General features: G+C 40.7%; 1 protein-coding gene across 2 annotated transcripts in view; it reads right to left on the bottom strand.

Annotated features, from left to right (window-relative positions):
- Positions 1–8,440: 8,440 nt before the first annotated feature.
- Positions 8,441–20,880, bottom strand: part of osbp2b (oxysterol binding protein 2b) — a gene marked incomplete at its 5' end in the record, with an annotated part of 45,084 nt that continues 32,644 nt past the window's right edge. Inside the window, 11 exons of one of the 2 annotated variants that reach the window (XM_079162113.1) lie at positions 8,441–12,755; positions 13,499–13,516; positions 14,336–14,556; positions 14,674–14,858; positions 15,233–15,328; positions 16,738–16,841; positions 17,774–17,894; positions 18,055–18,300; positions 18,385–18,537; positions 19,130–19,196; positions 19,958–20,081. In XM_079162113.1, coding sequence (XP_079018239.1) covers positions 12,613–12,755; positions 13,499–13,516; positions 14,336–14,556; positions 14,674–14,858; positions 15,233–15,328; positions 16,738–16,841; positions 17,774–17,894; positions 18,055–18,300; positions 18,385–18,537; positions 19,130–19,196; positions 19,958–20,081 — 1,478 coding nt within the window. In that variant the 3' untranslated portion in view covers positions 8,441–12,612. The remainder of the gene's footprint in view (positions 12,756–13,498; positions 13,517–14,335; positions 14,557–14,673; positions 14,859–15,232; positions 15,329–16,737; positions 16,842–17,773; positions 17,895–18,054; positions 18,301–18,384; positions 18,538–19,129; positions 19,197–19,957; positions 20,082–20,880) is intronic. The other variant, XM_079162114.1, reaches the window with a different exon arrangement.

Genomic DNA, 20,880 nt, shown 5'->3' on the forward strand with positions numbered 1-20,880 from the left:
AAGATGGTAATGTTCCATGTCATGGTTGCGAGTCACCTTACAGTTTTCAGTTCCACCACTTCATGTTGAAGAGCCAGCGCTTTACTCTTCTCTCGCTGTATCTCACTCCTCATGCTTTCCAGGCTCTTTCTATTCTGCTCCTCCAGTATCCCACAATGCACCTGCACTGCTTCCACTTTTTCTGCCTCACACTTCCTTCTCTCCTCCTCTATCGCTTTGAGCACCTAAATGGAAGCATACTGTGCATGAAATGCAATCGTTTTGAAAAAGATGGTATATTTTAGGAAGCGGATGATCGGAGTACCTGTTCCGAGGCTTTTAGATGAAGCTCCTCTTCACGGTTCTGCTGCTGCTCCAGAGAAGCTCTGAGCTGCTTCGCCTCTTCTTCTTTTAGCTGCCACAACAGGAGAGGATCACATGAAAAGTAACCCTATACTGTATGTACATTGTATAGTGCAATAATGCATGAAAATACCAAAGGTTTTAATACCCACTAGTGCCACCAACACTTTGGATAGAACCAAATAGTTTACATTAAGATTGTGTGAGAGCGGATTCTTTTCTTCAGGGAAACACACTGACCTGAACGGAACTTTTCAAGGACTCAATGTGTCGTGTGAAAAACAGAGCTTGTTCTTTCAAAGTGTTTGCTTTCTCCTCTTCAGTCTGCTTATTAACCTGAGTACGCAACAGCCAGAGGGATTGCTACATCATTAATTAAACTATGGTGATGTCATTTGAAAAATCAAACGTTTAGTTTTGCAGACATGTTTGTCACCTTTTGGATTTGCTGCTCATGAGCCAAAGCCAGTTCTTTCTTTTGCTGTTTCAATGCCGCCTCCTGAATAAAAAAAGAGGAGCCCTATATGTTAGAATTATAAAAAACATGGCGCGTGAACTTAAAAACCACAGCACGTACCATCATTCTGTGGGCTTGCTCGTGGGCCTCTTTCAGTGCATTGCAGTGCTGGATTTCCATGTGCTGTAGCGCCCCCCTCAGGCCATCTCTTTCTGCTTGTAAGGCCCCTCGATGCTCCTGCAAATCTAGCACCTGAAGCTCCTTTTGGGCCAACATCTTCTCCTGAGTGCCCACTCTGATCTTGCATTCTTCCAGTTCCCCCTTCAGTTTGCCTACTTGAAACTCTACTGCCTGATAGAAAGAGATACGGGAACAATAGCAAGGATAGTCAAAAATAACAAATCAACAAAAATGTTGACAGTGTGTTATTTGCAGATAAATATTAGATATTTTATTTTTAGAAATTAGAGGTTAGGTGCCACCTCGATCTGTTCCTTTTTGTGCTTCTGTTTCTCCTCCAGAGAAGCACAAGTGTTCCTCAGTAAGCTCTCTGCCTCTGTGACTCTCTGGAGCTCCTCACGAGTCTCCTCCAACCTCTGCTCCGTGACCACACATATACACAAACATAAACATAAACATAAACACATAAACACATATCCAGAAATATTTTCAATTGCAAATCTGTCTTTCAAATTCCTTCTTCCTATAGTTTCACTGTTTTCAATAAGCATACTAACGTGACAGTAAAAGTCTTTAATTACATAAAGGTAATTGACCTTTAATCTGCAAAAAAGCCCATTAATACCCTATAATTTGTCCTTTTTAATAGTTATTTCCTCAACTGCAAAAATAATGTTGTAGTTATAATTTTGGATGTTGTATTGTTTTATATTATTTAATATTTAATTTTTACGGTGTGAACATATATTTTGATTTGGTTTATAGTTATAAATAGGCCTTAACACAGTACCTCTTGTATGGACTCTAGTTTCTCTCTTGCACGTCGCTGTTCAGCAAACAGTTCTGTTTTGGCGTTATCCAGCTGTCTGTCCATCTCCTTCCTCTCCAGCACTGACATTACGACACTGGGCTGTTTGTGGAACAGTGGAGGATCAGAATCTTGACATATTAAAACATGGGAATGACTGCTTACAGCCAAGACTCAGAGTCTGTTTACATTGATTCAGGGTTGCGATTCCCATGTCTCTTACCTCAAGGATACAGGACTCTCTCTGCCTTTGCAGCTCATTCAGCTGGCAGCTAAAACACATTCATTGTTGCATTACTATCCTTTGTACAGCGCAGGATTATGTTGATGCAGTGTGATGTTACCTTGTTGATGTATACAGCTTTGTATAATACAGTTAGTTGGAGTTTGTTTGTATACCTAATAGAGTCCTGCCCTGCCCTGCTGTTTCTTAGAACAAACTCCAGAGTCCTCTTCTCCTTCTCCATCTTTGATGTCTCTACAGTCAGTTGCTTTAGTTCCTGCAAGGCATGCTGGGACATATACCAAAAACTGTGAGTACTAGTAAGACTTCTGTTTGCAGTGTTCTGATAAACTACTGTATATAAGATGCTGCACATTACCTTTCTCCTTTGTTGAAGTTCAGAGAGGGAGAGCTCAACATCGTTTATCTGAGTCTTCTTCCTCTGTAGGGTCATCTCCTCTTTCTCACATTTCTTAACCAGACGCACAAATCAAGTGATGTCTCATACATATGCACACAGGATAATTTATACAATTGACATAAAACATTTCTCAAATTATACTAAATGACTGTCATTCATTCCCACTTGTCTGATTGTAGAGAGGCGCTCTTTCATCTTGGCCCAATCAGACTGCATCTTCTCTGATGTTCTTTCAGGCCTGCGTTGCCGGCTCCAGTGATTGATTTCCTCATCTGTGTCCTCATCATTGTCACCCAAAGAACACACAAGTCTGGCATACACAAACATGCACAGTGTAGAACAAGATGCAGCATAATCATTTTAAAAACGTGCACACAACATCAAAGAGAAAATGATTAGCATGTTTTTAAATGTTCTTCCACATGAATTACCTGTAAGTCTCTCTCTTATTGCGCTGTGCTTTAGAAGAACTCCTGTTTTGTACATTTTCATTAGACGATCTTTGGCCTTTGTAAACAAAGAAAGGACAATTTTGTGGCATTTAGAAATTACATTTTTCTTTCATCACTGTGACTCATAAAGGAATACACCGCCGTGCTTTACCTGATGTAAATCGAGGTTCACTTTGTCTCTGTGTGGGTGTGTCATAGTCACTGTGGTTGGCACAGTTGTCATCCATGACCGTGACAGACTGAATGCGAGAGCGCCATCCTGGGGATATCACACAAATGACAATAATAAATGCTGTTATTGCACACATTTTTTTTTGCACTCTTGTTGATATTATTTTTCGACATTTTAAGAGTTTGTAAAAGCATGTCAAAGTATTTATTGATCACTGGGCCTCATGCAGGATGCAATATAAAAAGTAATTCCCTTATTTTTGTTAGTATCGACAATTTGTTCTTATTTTGTTAGTACCCATTGATTTCTGGGATTCACCAATGTATTCTTATGTTTGCTTTCTCTTACGTAAGAGATCATTTTATAAGTTGTCAAGAGCACCCATACCAAGATTTTTTTTTAAATCTTGTTTTCACGGTCCACAAATTGTGATCAGACAAAAATCAGACATTCAGCACCCCCATATAGCCTGAATGGAATGATCCTTTGTCTGGGTCACACCTAGTCTAGATGCAAGTTGGTGTGCTGTAGGGGCTGCAATGTAAACTATAACCAAATAAAAATGCAAAAGTGCTGGTACAAGCAATGCTTATTGTATGATTCTTGGGGATAAAGACAGACATTTTTTCAAAAGGCTCATCCTCTGAGAGTAATGAATGGCCTCAATACATTTCAAAGAAATATGCCCATCAGATATCGGAGGAGGACAGTTCTGTGAGTTAGATTTAATCCCCTGGGCACTAAATATTCTCAGCAAGAGTTTGAAAAGAGACTACTCACTGCTGCCATCATCACCAAGCCTCTGTGGTGTGTTGTATCTCTCTTCACTCCATGATGTATTTACTCCATAGCTGTCATCAAGACATTTCTCCAATTTCTTTCTTTGACAATAGTGAGCGGTCTCTGTGTCTTTACTGTTTTTACCTGTCGTTGCTGTTCCTGCTGTTCTGACATTAAGAACACTGCGTCCTTTTTGTTCACTCTGGCAACTGTCACAGTCAGATATTGCTGTCCTCTCAGTCAATCCCTCTTTGTCTAGTTGCTGCATATTGCTACCTGGCAATGCCAATTCGACCATCTCGTCTCTGAAGCGTCTTACAAAGTCCTCAGTGCAGATGCTGTCTGAAGGAGGGTGGGTTTCTTCAGCCATCCTTCCCTCATTACATGTGTCTCCAAGCAGCCTCTTCAGCCTCCAGATGACCTGTTCCCTATGAGACACACTTTCCTCTTTGTCTTCTATTCTTCTGTCTAATTTCGGTTCAGTTTCTTCATGAGTTACAGGCCCATCGCGGAAACCTGTGCTCCTTTCTGGGGGAAGAAAAGAGGAGAGATGACGGGCTTTTGTGTCCGGTTGCACTAAGGAGGTAACACTTTCATACAAAGCATAGTGTCTCAAATGCAGCCCACCAGCCAATGACATTCCTCAGAAATATTAATGTGGAATTAACTGATTCATGTGGAGGTGAGTTGGAAAAAATATTTGGTTTTGTGTACACTTTTCCAGTGCAGCCCTCTATCAAATGTCACTTTGTCATCAAAACGTTGTCATAAAGATCCCCTAAAATGTCATCTTTTTAAGTGCAATAAAAAGCTTTATTATGGTATGGTATGAAAGAGAAAATTGCCACACTATAGAATCAGGTAAATGTGAAAGTACAGTATGTCTTACATAATGTCATATTATAGTATGTCATACAAAAATGGATATTATACTATAGTATAGTATGTCCATAGTATGTCAAAAAAGTCATGAAACGGTCATACTATAGCATGTCTCAAAAACGTCATAGTATAGCATGTCGAAAATATTCATACTATAGCATGTCTCAAAAACGTCTCAAAAACGTCATAGTATAGCATGTCGAAATAAGTCATAAAAACGTCATAGTATAGCATGTCGAAATAAGTCATAAAAAGTCATAGTATTCTATGTGAAAAAAGCCAGAAAGAAGTCATATATTATGCCGACAAAAGTCAGAAACAAGTCATAGTATAGCATGCCAAAAAAAGTCACGAAAAGGACAGAGGTGTTGAAAAAAGTGACAGAATAGAATGTCATGAAAAATACAATTCCTTAGTTTCTCAAAAAAAAGCATAAAAATATTATAGTATAGCTTTTTTAAAGTCATAATATAGTATGTTGAAAAAGCAAGAAAAAATGTCATAGGTCGAAAAACGTCATCAAAAAGTCATAACTAAACTATGTAAGTCATAGATTAGCGTGTAAAAAAAAGTCTTAAAAAGTATGTTGAAAAGTAATAATGTCTATAGTATGTGTAGTATGTCTAAACAAGCATTACAAAATGTCATAATTTAGTAACGTCACAGTATAGTGTCGAAAAAAAAGTCATAGTAAATGTCAAAAATTGTCAAAAAAAGTCAGAATAGTTTGTCAAAAAAAGTCATGAAAAATGTAATAGTATAGTATTTTGATAAAAGTGCATAAAAGTCATAGTTTAGTGTCATAAATAAGTCAAAGTTCAGTATGCCATAAAAAAAATACTAAAAAGTCATTATATAGTCACAATAGTTAAAATAATACATTACTCGTCAGGTTGGGAATGACAACTTTCCTTGCAGATGTTGCAGGAATTACATTTATCAATGCTAGCCTATTGCTGCTAGCTAAAGAGAAGGATTCAATGGACATCTTAGCAGATAAATGTCAAAGTGAGATGGAACACATATTTTGTTCAGAGTACTTTTACTGTGCGGCACTCAATTATATACTCGCTCCTTAAATTTCCACTCAGTCCTCAAACCTTTAAGAATCCCTGATACAAACCAAAGTTTACTCTAAGTTTACTCACACCTGGCTTACACTAATATTTAACGGGTTACTAAGCATCGGATGTATTTCACTTTTTTTGTTTTAATCCGTGCCAACTCGAGCACACACTATGTTGACAAAAGCCTAGAGAAAATCAGCAGTACCTATTAGTTTTAGGTTATTCTCCTAACAGCAGCCTAAAAAAAGCCAACCTTTTTGGAATCATTTGGCTTCATAATAGTTAGAAATAACAGCTTTTAATAATACTGATATTGAAATATTACCTGATGTTTGGTCCAGCTTCGGTGTGTGTATCAAATCAAGACAACACATGGGAGCGTCATTTGTTTGAGTTGTACTCCCAAACCCTGTGTCTTTGCTCAGGGATTGACTCCAACTGAGAGGAGCTAGGAAAAAAATTAAAACACGGATTATCACCCGAAAAGGAAAAATATATTAAACTGTGTGTTGTGACTTATTACCTGCATCATTGCAACCATGTCCTCTGGAAATTGTCTGACATGTTTGGGGCTGGACCTAAATACATGAATCCCACTTAAAAACATGTATTCCAGATTAAAACAAACAGACAAGCAGACATGGAATGAAAATCACAGACCTGCAGCTGACCAAGCTGAGCATCGAGTGCATCTAAGAGAAGGTCACAGGGGTCCAGTTTGGGAGGAGGAGAGTCCAGTCCAGACCCATTGCTGCTGTTGTTGATATCTGTGAGGGCAGACAAAAGGTTAAACATGAGTGGATGCAAATTCCCAAAAGGCTGAGATGTACACGATAAAGATGAACTACTAATAAAACCTGTGTAAAGAAGCTCATCTGTGTCCTCTGCGTCTCGCTCAACTCCGTCATGGCCTCTGTCAGCCATGTCCTATTGCTGAAGAAAGATATTCACACACTCAGCAACACAACATCCCCACTTCTGTCTGGTTAAGGCTGACTGGGCAGCCATAAAGTGTGTGTGTGTGGGTGAGTGGGTGTGTGTGTGTGTGTGGGGGGGGGGGGTTATGTTGCTCAGTTGTCCAGGAAACCAAGACAATTTAGCTTGTTAGCCAAGCTGACCTCTTCTCACAAAGACCATAAATTCCTGTGCCTTGTCTCTTCCACTCCCCAAAATAAACGTTGCGTACAGGAGCTATGCAGGTCAGTGCACTTAATCACAGCAATGCAGGATTTGAAATGTTTAGCAAGCCATGACTTAAATGCCTAAAAGCAAATACTAGTGTTATAATAACACTTTTCTTTGCACCAGCTACTCAGAAGAATCACATTGTTGAGCCTTTGTCATTCATTTAGTGGATAACACCACTAACATGTAATTATAGCTAATCTGACTCTGTCTGAAACTCCATAACTTCGCGTTACTTACTTCCAGGGGACAACCGAGGAGACGCTGACTCCTCCGCGCTGAAGCACCAGTGAAGCACGCACGTGCTAAGTCTTTTTTGACAGGAGCTTCAGTAGGTTGCCTTGGAAGCGGTCAAACAGCTCGCGGCCAGCACGGGACGGTGAGAACGGTGAACTGTCGCGCGCACAGTGGAAATGTCAGCGCCAAAGTGAGCCCAGAAGAGAGTTTGCAGGGCTGCAGTTCAAGAGACTTAAATAACAGTGTGCAATTGCCTAAATATTTGGATGTTGACATATATTCATGCAAATCGCTGTACAATTATAGTGTATGTTTGTTATGGTTCAAAGCCTTCATCAAATGACAGGAGTGAGGTTTGGTGGGGAAATTATTAACTCTAATCTGTTTATTTTGTGTTGGCCTATAAAATAATACAAATTAAATATATACAGTCTAAAATGAATCAGCTGGTTAAATACTATAATCAACTCAATAATGTTAACTCACCTTATAAGGCCCTGGTTGGGCCCTAATTATGTACAGAACTGTACCCTCATAGTGCCTAAATATAGTATCACAACATTAACTATTATTATATTATTATTTGGGATAAACATGACAAGATTGTAGGCCTACAGCTGCAGTACAGAATATCACGCAAGACCTCCATTGAGATGTATATATTTACTGGACTTAAAGTTGTGCCTTTGAGTTGATTTGCAGGCAGGCAAAATGTCAGGATTTTGATTATTTTCCATGTGTCTCATGAGTACATTTCAATACAATGCATAGGCACAGCAAATATTGAAATCTGTTTTGTGCACTATGGGGCCACCCTGTTTAGAGTCTAAGTCCGTCCCTGGTGGTCACCCCATTTAAAATGGCCTCGACACGGTACTGCACTTTAGCAATGCTGCAAATGATACAGCATCAGTAACGAATCACAGGTTGATTTAACACCCTAACAAAGTTCAAACTCAGGCAGGGCTTTTGTAATTTCCTGTATTCATTATTTTTTGTCCAACTAAAAATTGTACTGCACTACATTGTGTAGCTTCCGACTAGCTCCTTCTAAGCTTGAAATATTATTTTTCTTACGATAAGTAGTAATGTTACTGCTGCAGTTCCTGTCAGTTTTTTCATTAACACTTTTTTTATACTAAAACTGTCATAAAATCTCAAATATATCATTTAAAGCCATCCCATCTTTCAGCTGTTTAGCAGAGAGAAAACAAAGCAGACCAATATCCAGTGTCAGCAATAACAACTTTATTATCTTCTTTTTTCATTATTGTGTCTTTGTCATTTAAAGACAATGTTATACAAGTACAAATTAAGGGAGAAGATACACAATTTAAAAAAAAGAACCAAAACCTCAGTTCAATCCGCAGTTTCACCTGAAAACACCTACATGTATTTAGGGAGTAAGAGTAGTAGTCAAGGCAGGTCAATCACCTTTGACCTCTAGTACCAGGCCACTGTTGTGATGCGTCTCATAACTTTCATCATCATACAGATTATGAACATCACCATCTCACAACAAAGCCGTGAGTCACAGTCCGAGGAGAAACCGGGTTCAATTTGGACAAGGCAAGAAAATCTCCCCATATTCATTAGTTTGCTTCTGCTTCATAACTGAGCAGCATCGAATGAGGAGGAAATGTGTGCCTCGCATGCACACAAATCCAGCTCATTATGCATACAAACAATATTAAAAAAAACAAAACACCAACATAAAATTAATGGCACCCATGAGAAGGTAGAAATCAGAAAATAAAAGCGTACAAATTAAGCTTAAAGGTAATCACACCATAGTGAATTAAGTGAGATGAAATGAGAGGAACAATGAGAGGGGGTTTACATTAGAACCCTCCCAGATAGGGAAGGCAAACGATGAGGTTATTTTTAGTCTACAGTACTCTCCACATACACTTTGGTTGTTTTTTCCCCCCTTTCTGCATGAAGCAGACAACTGTTTTGTTTAAGCAACAACAGCCATGAGCTGACATCACTCCACCTCACTATTGCTACAGCTGTCCGATACGCACAGACCCTCGCTGGGGCAACTCCAGTAAAGTCACCGTCAAGTACTGAGGTCATGTTATCTGGAAACGTACTGATTAAAACTCATGGTGAGCTATCGGTTATCATTCAAAATACAACACGTCTTCTCAAATATAAAATCATCTCAAACACAATATATTTAAGTAACTCTCTAGTAACTTCAAATTGATCGCTGATAAAAGAAATCACACACTAACTTTCCATTTGTGCAATTTCTTCTCCGCCGTTCAGCAGTGATGATACAGACTTAACTGTACAACTTTTCAAGATAGCGAAAAATTAAACATCTTGCTGCAACAGTGTCCGTCCATGTGACACCCTTGATATGATTTGAAGTGTACACAACCTCTAAGCTTGTATCTATGGACACGTTAGACGATGTTGCAGTCTGTGTGAAACTGGATGAGAGGAGAACCAAAGCGGCAGTTAGTGAAGTAAAAGGAACAGTTATACATTTTGAAATGCACCACTCTCGACTCTAGAGAGAATAGCATCAATCTCGTCATCTAACTTTTTCTAACAAAAATAAAGTGAACAGGTGTTTTTCCAAAGTTGTTGAGTTATTCTTTAAGTCATTCTGGGCATGAGATTTAGTGAGTGGTTAAACTGTGCTCATGACAAACAAATCATTTTATATAAATGGATAGAAGCATCAATCATCATGAATTCACTGATAACGAATCTTAACAGATCATATTATCAAACGGAACATCTCCTTCACTCTATGTGAATATTCTATGTGAATGTATTTCTCTCTTCCGGTGCATTTTATACATTTTGATGGCCTGCACGTCAGAGGAACTGCCAGATCTGTTGTTCTTTGAAAGCATCACTGAACCATGGTTACTAATGTGCTCATATCAAGGACTCTATAAAAAATATTTTCAGTGTTTTTGGAAATATAAAACAAGAAATCTGCAGCCAAATCAAGGTTGCCGAAGAGTTAATATCCATCCGCTCAGAATTAAAAGTTAAAATGACAGCAAATCCTTCAGGCTCATTCATCTCAATTTGTTTTCAGATTTGGACTGTACTGTCTGCATAACTTAATACTCAGATTAGTAGAATTATCCTTCATCTTACAATATCATTCTTTCATCACAAAATATTCACACAAATAGACTAGACGGTAGATACAATACCTCCAGCCTTGAATTCTACATTCCTAATAATAATTACAAAAAAATACTAACTGGTTTTCAAAACTCTTGTCTCCATAGACATGTAGTGCACAGGTCAGGGGACTCTGTCCCTTGTTCAGTCAATTAAAGGCAAAAGACTGAGGGGTGCCTTCCGTGAGCTGATCCCAGATCAGCATGTCCACAAGCACTGAATGAAAGGACTACACATGTGAGCTGTGTTGAGCCTGGAGCGGCAGCTGGGGGGAGTCATCTGTGGCTGTGGTGTGCTACAGGAACCAGCCCCGTCTGCTTCTATAACCTCTGACCTCAAGTCAGCTGAAGCCACTCTGGACTCCTCAGAGAAAGCCGCTCCAGCCTCACACGTACAGCAGTCCTCCTGGAAACGTCTGAGCTTCACACTGGTGACTGATGGATTTTGTGGCGCTAGTGCACTGCACACTATAAAAACATGTTCCTGTATTTGCTGGGTGGTAATCACTAAATGTCTTTGGTGCAGACTTACTGTAATTCTTTGTATGATCACTGAGAATGATGTCTCACCAAGGATACGCTATGTGTTGCTATTGGAGAGCACCAGAGGACAAGGTAAAGTACATATACAGAGTGACATTTTCTCAACATCAACACAGAGATATGTACTAATGTATGATCTACCACAGTGAAAAGTGCTAGTTCAGTTCTTTAATGGAGATTAGAGTGATATGGATATTCAATGTGTTACTGTTGCACTAATGTGTTTCAGCTAAAGGACTCACTAGGCCTACTGCAAAATGTTACTCATCAGAATCACAAATGGAAGATGTCTGAAGTATATTTAGGTGACTAGGACGAATTGAAGCACAGAATAATTTCATATTCTACATATGAAATGAATAATCAGCCATATTATCTCTATATGGACTCTAGTCTAATTAACTACTTCACAGACCGTCATTTCTGGAGGGAAACTCCAACATTCACACCAAATAGAACAGCCTCTGCTGTATAAGATAGACAGTTTGCCCAATCAAATATTAGCTCTTGGTTATGGAGACCCAACATGTTACAAATAATCTAAATAAGACATTATGCAGTTAACAATCATATTGATAAATACAGATAAAATATATAATATAACCATAAAAACATGAAGTAATCCAATACATTTTAAAAACACAGCTCGCTATGTTTTTTTGTCATGCTTATTTTCATCAGAGTTTATTACGGGCCAGTTTTATGTATTTATTTTATTTCTTTCCAGCATTGTGTCCTTTTTCCAAAATGTGCATTTATTATGTTTGTGTTTAAGTTTAGTGTGTATTTATGTAATTCTTCTCACTTTTTCTGTCAGCTCATTCAGATCAAAGCCAATCACATACTGTACCTGGCTCTGACCTGTTTGCCGTACAACGTTTTTATTTATAAAAAGGAATTATAAAATAGGATCACAATAAATAACTAAAAGTAATAAAACTGACTTGCCACAAATGAAAATAAGCAGCACAAAATAACATGTAACCGTACGAAGAGTAACAGTTATGTTACCTATTTTGCCTGTAGTTATCTATATAAATGTTTTTTTTTTTCAGAATGTCTTATTTATCTAATACATGTATTAACACTTTGTGTCTGCATTACTGATAACAAAATCTAACAGGCACACATTTCCAGACAGCGTTTTCTTAAATTGAAAATAATGAGTAAGTCTGGCATAATCTCAATTGTGCTGAATAAAACAAAATATGAGGACACTTTTCAAAGTAACCCCTGAAATACTGTGTATTCATCAGTATTCTGCTTCTATGTGCCTGTTTATGATTCTGTCCCTGTTAGTTGTCTATAACCGAGAGATGCTTTGATGGGTTTCTGTCCAATCGGTAAAAACTCTTAAATCGGGTGAACACAGAAAAGTGCATTGTGAGTAAGATTTATGGAGCACCTGATCTCAGGAGTGTGCAGGTGCCTTTTGTTGTGTTGTGCCACAACTCCAACACCGACTCACATCCACACATTATCTCACTGCTGTTTCAGTATAGTGTCAAAGACTCAGGGGGCGCCCCTTCTTTTTCCCCCATAGTAAAAACAGAGTGTACATTTGGAGGTAATCCGAGAGTGTGTGAAACATACACATTCTCATGCTCACTACAGGTCCACATGGTGCTACGCCCCATTGCTGAAGGACCAGAGGCGGAGCAGTTCCCTGTCCGATGAGGTTAGGTGTGATCCGGGGTGCGTTCCTGGGTTAGAAGATGTTAGGACACATGCTCCAGTCCTGCCTCTCCTTAGCCTCCCAGTAACCTCCCTTGTACACAAAGTTTGTTTCTCCAGTGACTGAGTCCCTCCTCTGGTGAAACCACAACGGCTGGTAGCCTTCATATTCTTTCCCTGCGGGAAGAAGCACAGGTGTTACTCGATTCCTGTCATTTAAATTGCACTCTAGTGGAGAAGCCACACTTGCAGGCTATTCACTTAGCGATCAATTTGCCTGCACACATATGCAGGGGAAGCAATCAATCGCTGTGCCCTGCATTTGGGATAGCTCCAAAGGTGAACCAAACGGTGAATTCAAAAGGTGTCACTAAAATACAAATGGATCAATCATAGTGAACTAGTTTAACTAGTTCTCCCTAAACTGAATAATCCATCAGTTTCCTAATACAGAAGCCCAGTCAAAAGATGGAGAAATTGCAGCTTAGCAAACAGCTCATGTTGTTGTTCCCTTAATAAAAACATAATGTAGATTTAACTCAGAGGAGCAAAATATAAAGTAACTTGTTTACTGTTGGTCAGTGCACCAGAAAAGTTCCCACGAGCATTCAAATAGACAGGATGACGATGCAGTGTAAATAAATCACTTGCTAATGTGGCTTCACCATAGCACAGTAAGAATACTTGTAGATTTTAGAGTTGTATCTCTTATTTCATGTAACATATCATTTCTTCTAAATGAAAATGCCAAATGTATGCAGGAAAAAGTCATTTTTCCGGAGAAGTTGACATGAGAGGGGTATCATGCAGTTCCACACAGAGGCAGACCATACAGAGGACACACAGAGGATGGTGTGTGTGTGTGTGTGTGTGCGTGTGAGTGATGCACAACAGAGGGGCACAGGGCATCCTCCACTCACCAGAGTCATAATCACACTCTGACCACCAATAGAGGGAGGAAAAGAAAGACAAGTCATGGGTACATCAAATACAATCTAACCTATGCACAACACACACACACACACACACACACACACACACACACACACACACACACACACACACACACACACACACACACACACACACACACACACACACACACACACACACACACACACACACACACACCTACACAGAGGAATGCCACGGGATGAAACGTTTCTGCTAGGTTCTCTATAAAGTTCAGACTGACCTCTATTACATCTAACCGTTTGTGTTTAGCCCTGCTGAACTGTAATAAGTGTTGTTCTTATGGGATAAGTACTACTTCTTAAATCTTCCCACTAAGAATTCCCATTTTAAAGTTTTTTTTAAATGATATTGTCAATGTTCTTCAACACAGAAACATGGGAGTCTGCTAGATAGTATAAAAACATTAGAGATTTCTATTACTGCGACTCATCATTTTTCATTATTTCAACTTTCTTTTACATCAGTTGGCAGATCTTGATACTACGATAACCATGAGCCTCAGTTGCCTTTGCTACAGACAAGAAGCTGTAGCTAGAGGTGGGATTCAAAGTCTAACAAATCAAAAACATTTTGTTCTTGCATTTGGGGATAAAACACGGCGCCATAGATGCAGAATTCATCCAAACTTGGCCCAGATTCTGAGAATGAACCGATTAAAACAACTGTATGTATCAGAAAATCACTGCAAAGTATAATACTTACCCATCATCCTTTCCTTATCGTCACTGCCTGTCTCTGTCATTTACTAACACACGCCACACTTCCTGTTCTCATTTGCATACCTTCATCCAGAGCATCTGTGGCCTCCGCTTCCCTCCTCCTCCTCACAGCTCTTTGTTTCTCCTCTAGCCTCTGTTTCTCTGAGTTTGCCTCATCCCATCTCCCTTCCTCCATCAGCATCTGGTCTGGTCTCAGACGGCTGTCGGTCACTCCCACTCCGTCCTCCAGCTCGTTTAGGGTCAGTGCCAGCGCTGAGAAGTAGTACATGTTCTCAGCGTTCTCCCTGAGAGAGCAAGAGGAAATTGACCGAAGTTACGCTGTGTCACGATCAATGATATTGACTGAAAACCGCAGCTGTTATGCAACTACTCATACATTGCAATGCTCTGCCTAAACTTACGGGAGAGGGTATTTCTTCCACAGCAGCTTGGGAGACAGCGTCTGATAGACCGTCTTCTGCTTGCCCTCTGATCCACTGCCCCCTCGGCTGCTCTGAATGATCTTGGCACTCTCAATTTTATCATCCCACGTACCGGAGAGGATGTAGTGAGCCTGACCCCCACTGTCGGCCACCACACCTGTCACCTGGAAAGAGCAAAAGGAAATAAGAAAACTGACTATAGGGAATGAAGAAACTAAAGCAAGCTTTCTTTCTGCGAGTTCACCGTCTCCTTTCCTCCACATTTTAAACACTTAAATACACAAACGCCTAGGTAGGACACCAGTACATTTCCATTAGCTTATCCAACATCAGTCACTACCAAGGAGGGCAGCATTGTGCCCCATTTTTAGATAATTAGTGCACCTCCGGTTACCTCACTGCAATGTGAGCTTTTTCACTTTCACACGATATATTTGTTGGTAGTCTCCAGCAGGAGGCAGTATCAGACAAAATGAACCCTGCAATGTATGACGCTGTGCCAAGGTCGTGTACATAAGTGTGGAAAGGAAGCATTTACCTTCCGTGGAACGTCCCTGGAAAAATAACTGTAGGGAGAAAACTTGAGTTGACAGGTCTCCTTGGTCCTGTGATTCACAATCTCAATGTCCCCCGACTGCACAAATACAGACACAGACACAGAGTGAGAGAGACAAACACACACAGAGAGAATGATAGCATATCAACACTATTAACAGTTTTTACAGCAGAGAAAGAAAAGCATCCTGACTGATCCTAACCCTATTTATTGTTATAGTAAGATATTATTTCAGACCAAGTATTCAGGTTCCTCAAAGGTACCATGTGGAGTTTTTGACATCTATTGGTGTTGTAGGGCCAGTTTATATATAAAGCACATTTTAAAAACAAGGTTATTTGAAGCACTTTACATAAAACACCACAAGCCAAAAGTGTCGACTGCTGAGGGCCACACCTTCATACCTAACCTGTAACACGCAGTCTTATAATTTGCTGCATTTTACAGCCATCAAAGTAAAGTCTCATGGATAGTCGCACTGTAAGCTTAGTACAGTGATGATATGCTGGTGCAGTACAGATCACTTTCTCTGGCTTCACTTGTTGTGCTCCTGACAGCACTGTCTGGCAGCACAGGAGGCAGTAGCAGCATAGTTTCCATAGTTTGACATGGAGTTGTTAGGCTGACCCCGTTCTGCACCAGAGGGCAGCAGAGTGATGCATGGAGGCGGTGAAAGACGGCAAAAGTATTGAATGCAGACGGCAAAACAATACAAAGTAAAAATGTGTAATAATCGATGAGACTTTTTCTTGGTGCATAAGCTGAAGTTGGAGAGAATCAAGCTTTCTGGGAAACATTTTTTGTGTATATTGTCTCTAGTATATAGTCTAGTATAGTTATAATGTACCAGCTGAACGGACAGAAAACTCCACAGGGTACCTTTGATTACATCAGCATGAACACTGCTGCTGATTTTCATAGTCTGTAACCGATATATCTCCTTATTGCACACACCAATGTAATAAATCAGAGATGATTAATTGCCATATTGTTCTTCAGGTGTTCTTCCAGGGTTACGCACAAAAACAAGCGCAAACACGCACTCGCGAACAAACACACACACATACACACACACACAGACAAATTGATACGACACAGACTGAGTGTAAACCGGAAAAAGAAAAGACAGGGAGGGAAAAAACAAGAATTTACTTCTAAACAAGGAGACACAACTTCTTAGAGACTGAGAGACATGCAGCCTGCCCCTCCCCCTGTATAACTGGGCCATCTCACAGAAAGAAGAGGCTGTTATTCTAGGGTGTTATTAGAGATCAAAGTTGTAATAACAAAAGAAACTGAAGATCAATCCCTAGAGAATGGGAAGCTTCTTATTCTTGTGCTTCTTCACAGCACTTCTCTGCTGGCTTGTATCACACTGAAATAAAGGAGGAATGAATATCTATAGGCTGCTCTGGGGTGTCAGAGGCAATAAAGCAGGGTTGTAGTTTGGAGCTGTGGATGAATGGTTACCAATAGGAGAAACAGACCTGGTCAATCCACAGCTTGCCCACAATGATGTTGTGCACTGTGGAGGTGACCTTTCTCCACACGTATTGGTTCCCACTGGAGTGGAACTGCAAGTGAATGGCACCTGGGGAGGGACAGGGACAAAATGCTGTTAGAGAAAAGCTGCTTTGTTACAAACCAGACCTTAGATTGTGTTGTGTTGGTGTTTGATTGTAGGTTTGCTTTTGGGATTCTAAATCTGTTTGTGAACATGGTCATTTCTACCTGCAGAAGCTGAAAAGCACGTCATCTAACAAAGTCATTCCCAAAGACTTGGTCCGGACCCACAGGTGGGTCGCAGGAGATTTCGTTAGGGTCACCCAATTAATTTGTATAATTTCTTCCAGTCTTTTATTTAACATTTAAATCTGAAGTTCACCTTTGAGCCACAAGACAGAGCCTGAGCGTTTGTAATGATGTGGTTATGTGGTGCATCCTTATATAGATAAGGCCTATTATGAATTGGGTTGCGATGGTTTGTCCTTTTTAAACAGTGGGAAAAAAAGTTTGGGAAACGTTGATCCAACACATTTATGCCCCTGTGCACAGGCATTCAATTTCAACATCTATTTCCAGTGTGACCTAACTCTGGAAGATTAATAATATCAATTTGACAATAAACGCTTTCCACTTTAGATATTTCTTCTGTTACGTGGAACTTTACAGCAGGCATATAACAGGAAAGGAGAAAAGTCCGATAAATCCCACTGCATCCCTTGGCTGAACCTGCATCTATCAAATCTCCTATTTATCTGAGCCACCAGAACCCTGCTCTCTGCCATCCCAGTGCAATAGAGAGCTCCGTTTATATCAATTTTTTATGTATGTGTCAAAACGGTCATAAAACCCTCTTGATTCATTCTCACACGCTTTTCCTCTACATTGTGTGGGAGGCAGCACAGTCATGTACTCCTCTCAAGTGGGAGTCCTTCTTAAGTAAACTCTGTCCGGTGTGGCTGGTGCATTTGCATGATGGAACAGTTTGTTTGCTTCCCCGCTGAATATGAAATGTCTTACCCAGAGGCATTATGGAGAGGTATTTGCCACGGAACTTGCTGGCGATGGTGATTTCCTGCCACAGGGTCCAGCCTCGTTGGGAAATCACATGATGTGCAGCTGCAGGGGGGTGATGGCTCACCTTAGAAGAAATAAAGACATAAAAGGTAAAGCACATAAGCAGCAAACGACTTGTTTGGAGAACACAGGCTGGCACTGCGTACTCACACTGTGTGCATGGACGTCAGTGTGTGTGTGTGTGTGTGTGTGTAAGCAAAAACTCCCTGTGGCCATGCTGTTACCTGCTCACACAGCGAGCGGTAGCCGAACTCCTCCCTTCGATCGAGCTCGTAGGTCTCACCCAGGAGGGGGTTGAAGGGCTTAGCTGTCCGGTGGACCGTGGTGGAGTAGGACGAGACGGAGAAGGCGGCGACCAGGCACATCTGCTCCAGGGAGGAGTCGCAGCGCGCCGCCTTGTCCAGAAGCTCATGATACTCCAGGTCCTCGGTGAGACGCTGCAGCATCGACAAAGGCTCGTTGAAGTTCACCTGAAAGGCCGGATGAAGAAGACGTGAGACACAGCTTTGTGTTAACCAGCCAGCGAGAAGGAGGGCCATGCCTCATACACTTACAGGCATGGGAATTTTGGAGAGCTCCTTGCCGATGCAGTTCTTCATGATGCTCCACAAATTGAGGGAGTAGTTGGGCTTGTCTGGGACATGTGTGCGCCTCTGTCTGCGAGGCTGCAGCTCCTTCCCTGACACATCATTACAGCTTGGAGACATCTGGTATTGGGTGGAAGGGAAGGGGTGGTGGAGGATGAGATGGTGGTCTTTTAACTTTGTGTGAAGAGCATATTTGGCATATACAAGTTTGAGAAATACTTTCAGCTTCGTGCTCAACTTGGCAGCACATCACCAAACGGAGGAGACAGAATGACAGAGCGAGTGAGAGACAGGACGAGAGGGAACAGAGGACGCAGATGTGTGTTAGAGAGAGGAAGAAGCAACGAGAGTTTAGGAGACAGAAGTGCAGATGTTTGACTGGTAACTAACATTTAGTGGAATGAAGCAGCTGTGTATCTTTTGCACCACAGGGGTGACGATGACACCGCAGGAGACACGGATAAAGGCTGTGTGTGTGTGTGTGTGTGCGTGCGTGCGTGCGTGCGTGCGTGCGTGCGTGCGTGAGCATTGGGATGACTGTAGGATAGGAAATGGGGACTGTGAGAACAACAAGTGAAGACAGTTATATAAATAAATCAATGAGCTGTGAGCTTTCCAGCAGCACAAATGAATCTATTTTAAGATTACAAGTCAGCCGTGTCCACAAATGTCAGTCCTATATGTCAGACTCGTCAGGAGGACAGACACTTACATGGTCGTCCTGGTTCCAGTCATTGGGCTGACCTCCGCTTGCTCCACTCAAATTACTCTGAGAACGCCTGGAAGAGAATGGAAATATTTTCTACAATGAGTACTGGAGACATAAACTCTCTCAATGTCCCTCTCTCTCTATTTTCCACAAACACACACACATGAGGAGCAAACGGATTGCTGGGTATTACATTGCTGAGTAACTGTTTCCATCATTCTTAATGGTGCTACTGGAGCCGATTGCCATACTGGAGTATGTTGCAAGAGATGAGCCATAACAATGATGAGGACAAGAACACTTAAGTTACTTGAGATGTTTTAAAAAAGTAAAAATAGAAAGTGCAAGCTGTGCAAAGACAGGTGGAGCTGCCGGCAAGAGACTGACTCCAGTGCAGCAAACAAAAAAAGCAGTTTTATTCTGCTACAGGAAAGCAGAGGTATGGTCTTTTGTCATTTGTTTCTGTATTACTCAGAGTGAACACATCTAACAAAAGAGTGAATGGCACACCACTCTGTAATTTGTGTGTGTGTGTGTGTGTGTGTGTGTGTGTGTGTGTGTGTGTGTGTGTGTGTGTGTGTGTGTGTGTGTGTGTGTGTGTGTGTGTGTGTGTGTGTGTGTGTGTGTGTGTGTGTGTGTGTGTGTGTGTGTGTGTGTCCATGAACCATCATCGGACACTTTTACAGCCGTCAGCCTGAGTCAAATTCATCCTCAGAATTCTTTATGACACTAAATGTTAATACTCAACTAAACCTCCATCTCTGCATCTGTCTTTCAGTTGACCTGCTGTTTGGCTAAATCAAAAAACATGGATCCCTGTGAGTGACTGACCTGTGCTGTGTGTTCTCAGTGGCAGTCACTGTGATAAATGCAGGGGAATCCTCCATGGCATCAAAGTACTCAGTATCCTCATCTTCATCACTCGCCTCTTCTTTACGCAGCCTCCCACTCCCCCCTGTGAGGACATATACATGTGTGAGTAAATGCTAACAGCACTAGCAGAGCCATCACACGGTGGTGAGTTTGTCTTCTACAGAGTTCAGGAGAGAGCAGCGTATAATCACATACCCATGGCGATTGATCAAGGAATAATTAGCTTAGTAAAATTGGCAAAGTTCCTGCTGGTTAACTAGCCTGAAATGCAAGCTCCTTAGGGCTAGCTTCTAATACTCAGTATCCAACAGTCAATTCAATGACTGAAGAAAATAGTTGTTTTTCATCATATGCATATGCTTTCAAAACCAGCTTCTGTTTAATACTACTTAGTAAGATGCATACCATCAATTTATTCAACAAAGATTTAACTACATCCTTGTCAGAAACAAAGAAAACGGATATGCAATGTTCTTTTACCACTCCAACTTATTAAAAGAGAGATGACTCATGTCTCTGGTAAGTTAACATTATACTGTATAAATGGCAGAATACTTAAGTGTAGCAATGGTTTTTACATGAAAGCACCAAAGTCCACGCTCTTAAAACAACAACAAAGGTTGTTATTCAATGCTTTCCAAATGACCAACATGAGCCCCTTCTGATGTTCTACCTACATGGTTTAGGGATAATCAAGTTAAGGCACCTTAAACAACTTGTTTACCATTTTGAAAAGATTGCCTTCATGGTTAAAGAAACCCAAAGTTGACTGTTGGTAGGTGAGAACTCAAACCACTTTCCCATTCTCCAGTGGTTTAGGTTGTTTTTTTTTTTGGGGGGGGGGGTCGTTATTACAGACAGCAGAGAGATGACGGGAAATA

This window comes from Pholis gunnellus (assembly GCF_910591455.1).
Source record: "Pholis gunnellus genome assembly, chromosome: 6".
Lineage (NCBI taxonomy): Eukaryota > Metazoa > Chordata > Actinopteri > Perciformes > Pholidae > Pholis > Pholis gunnellus.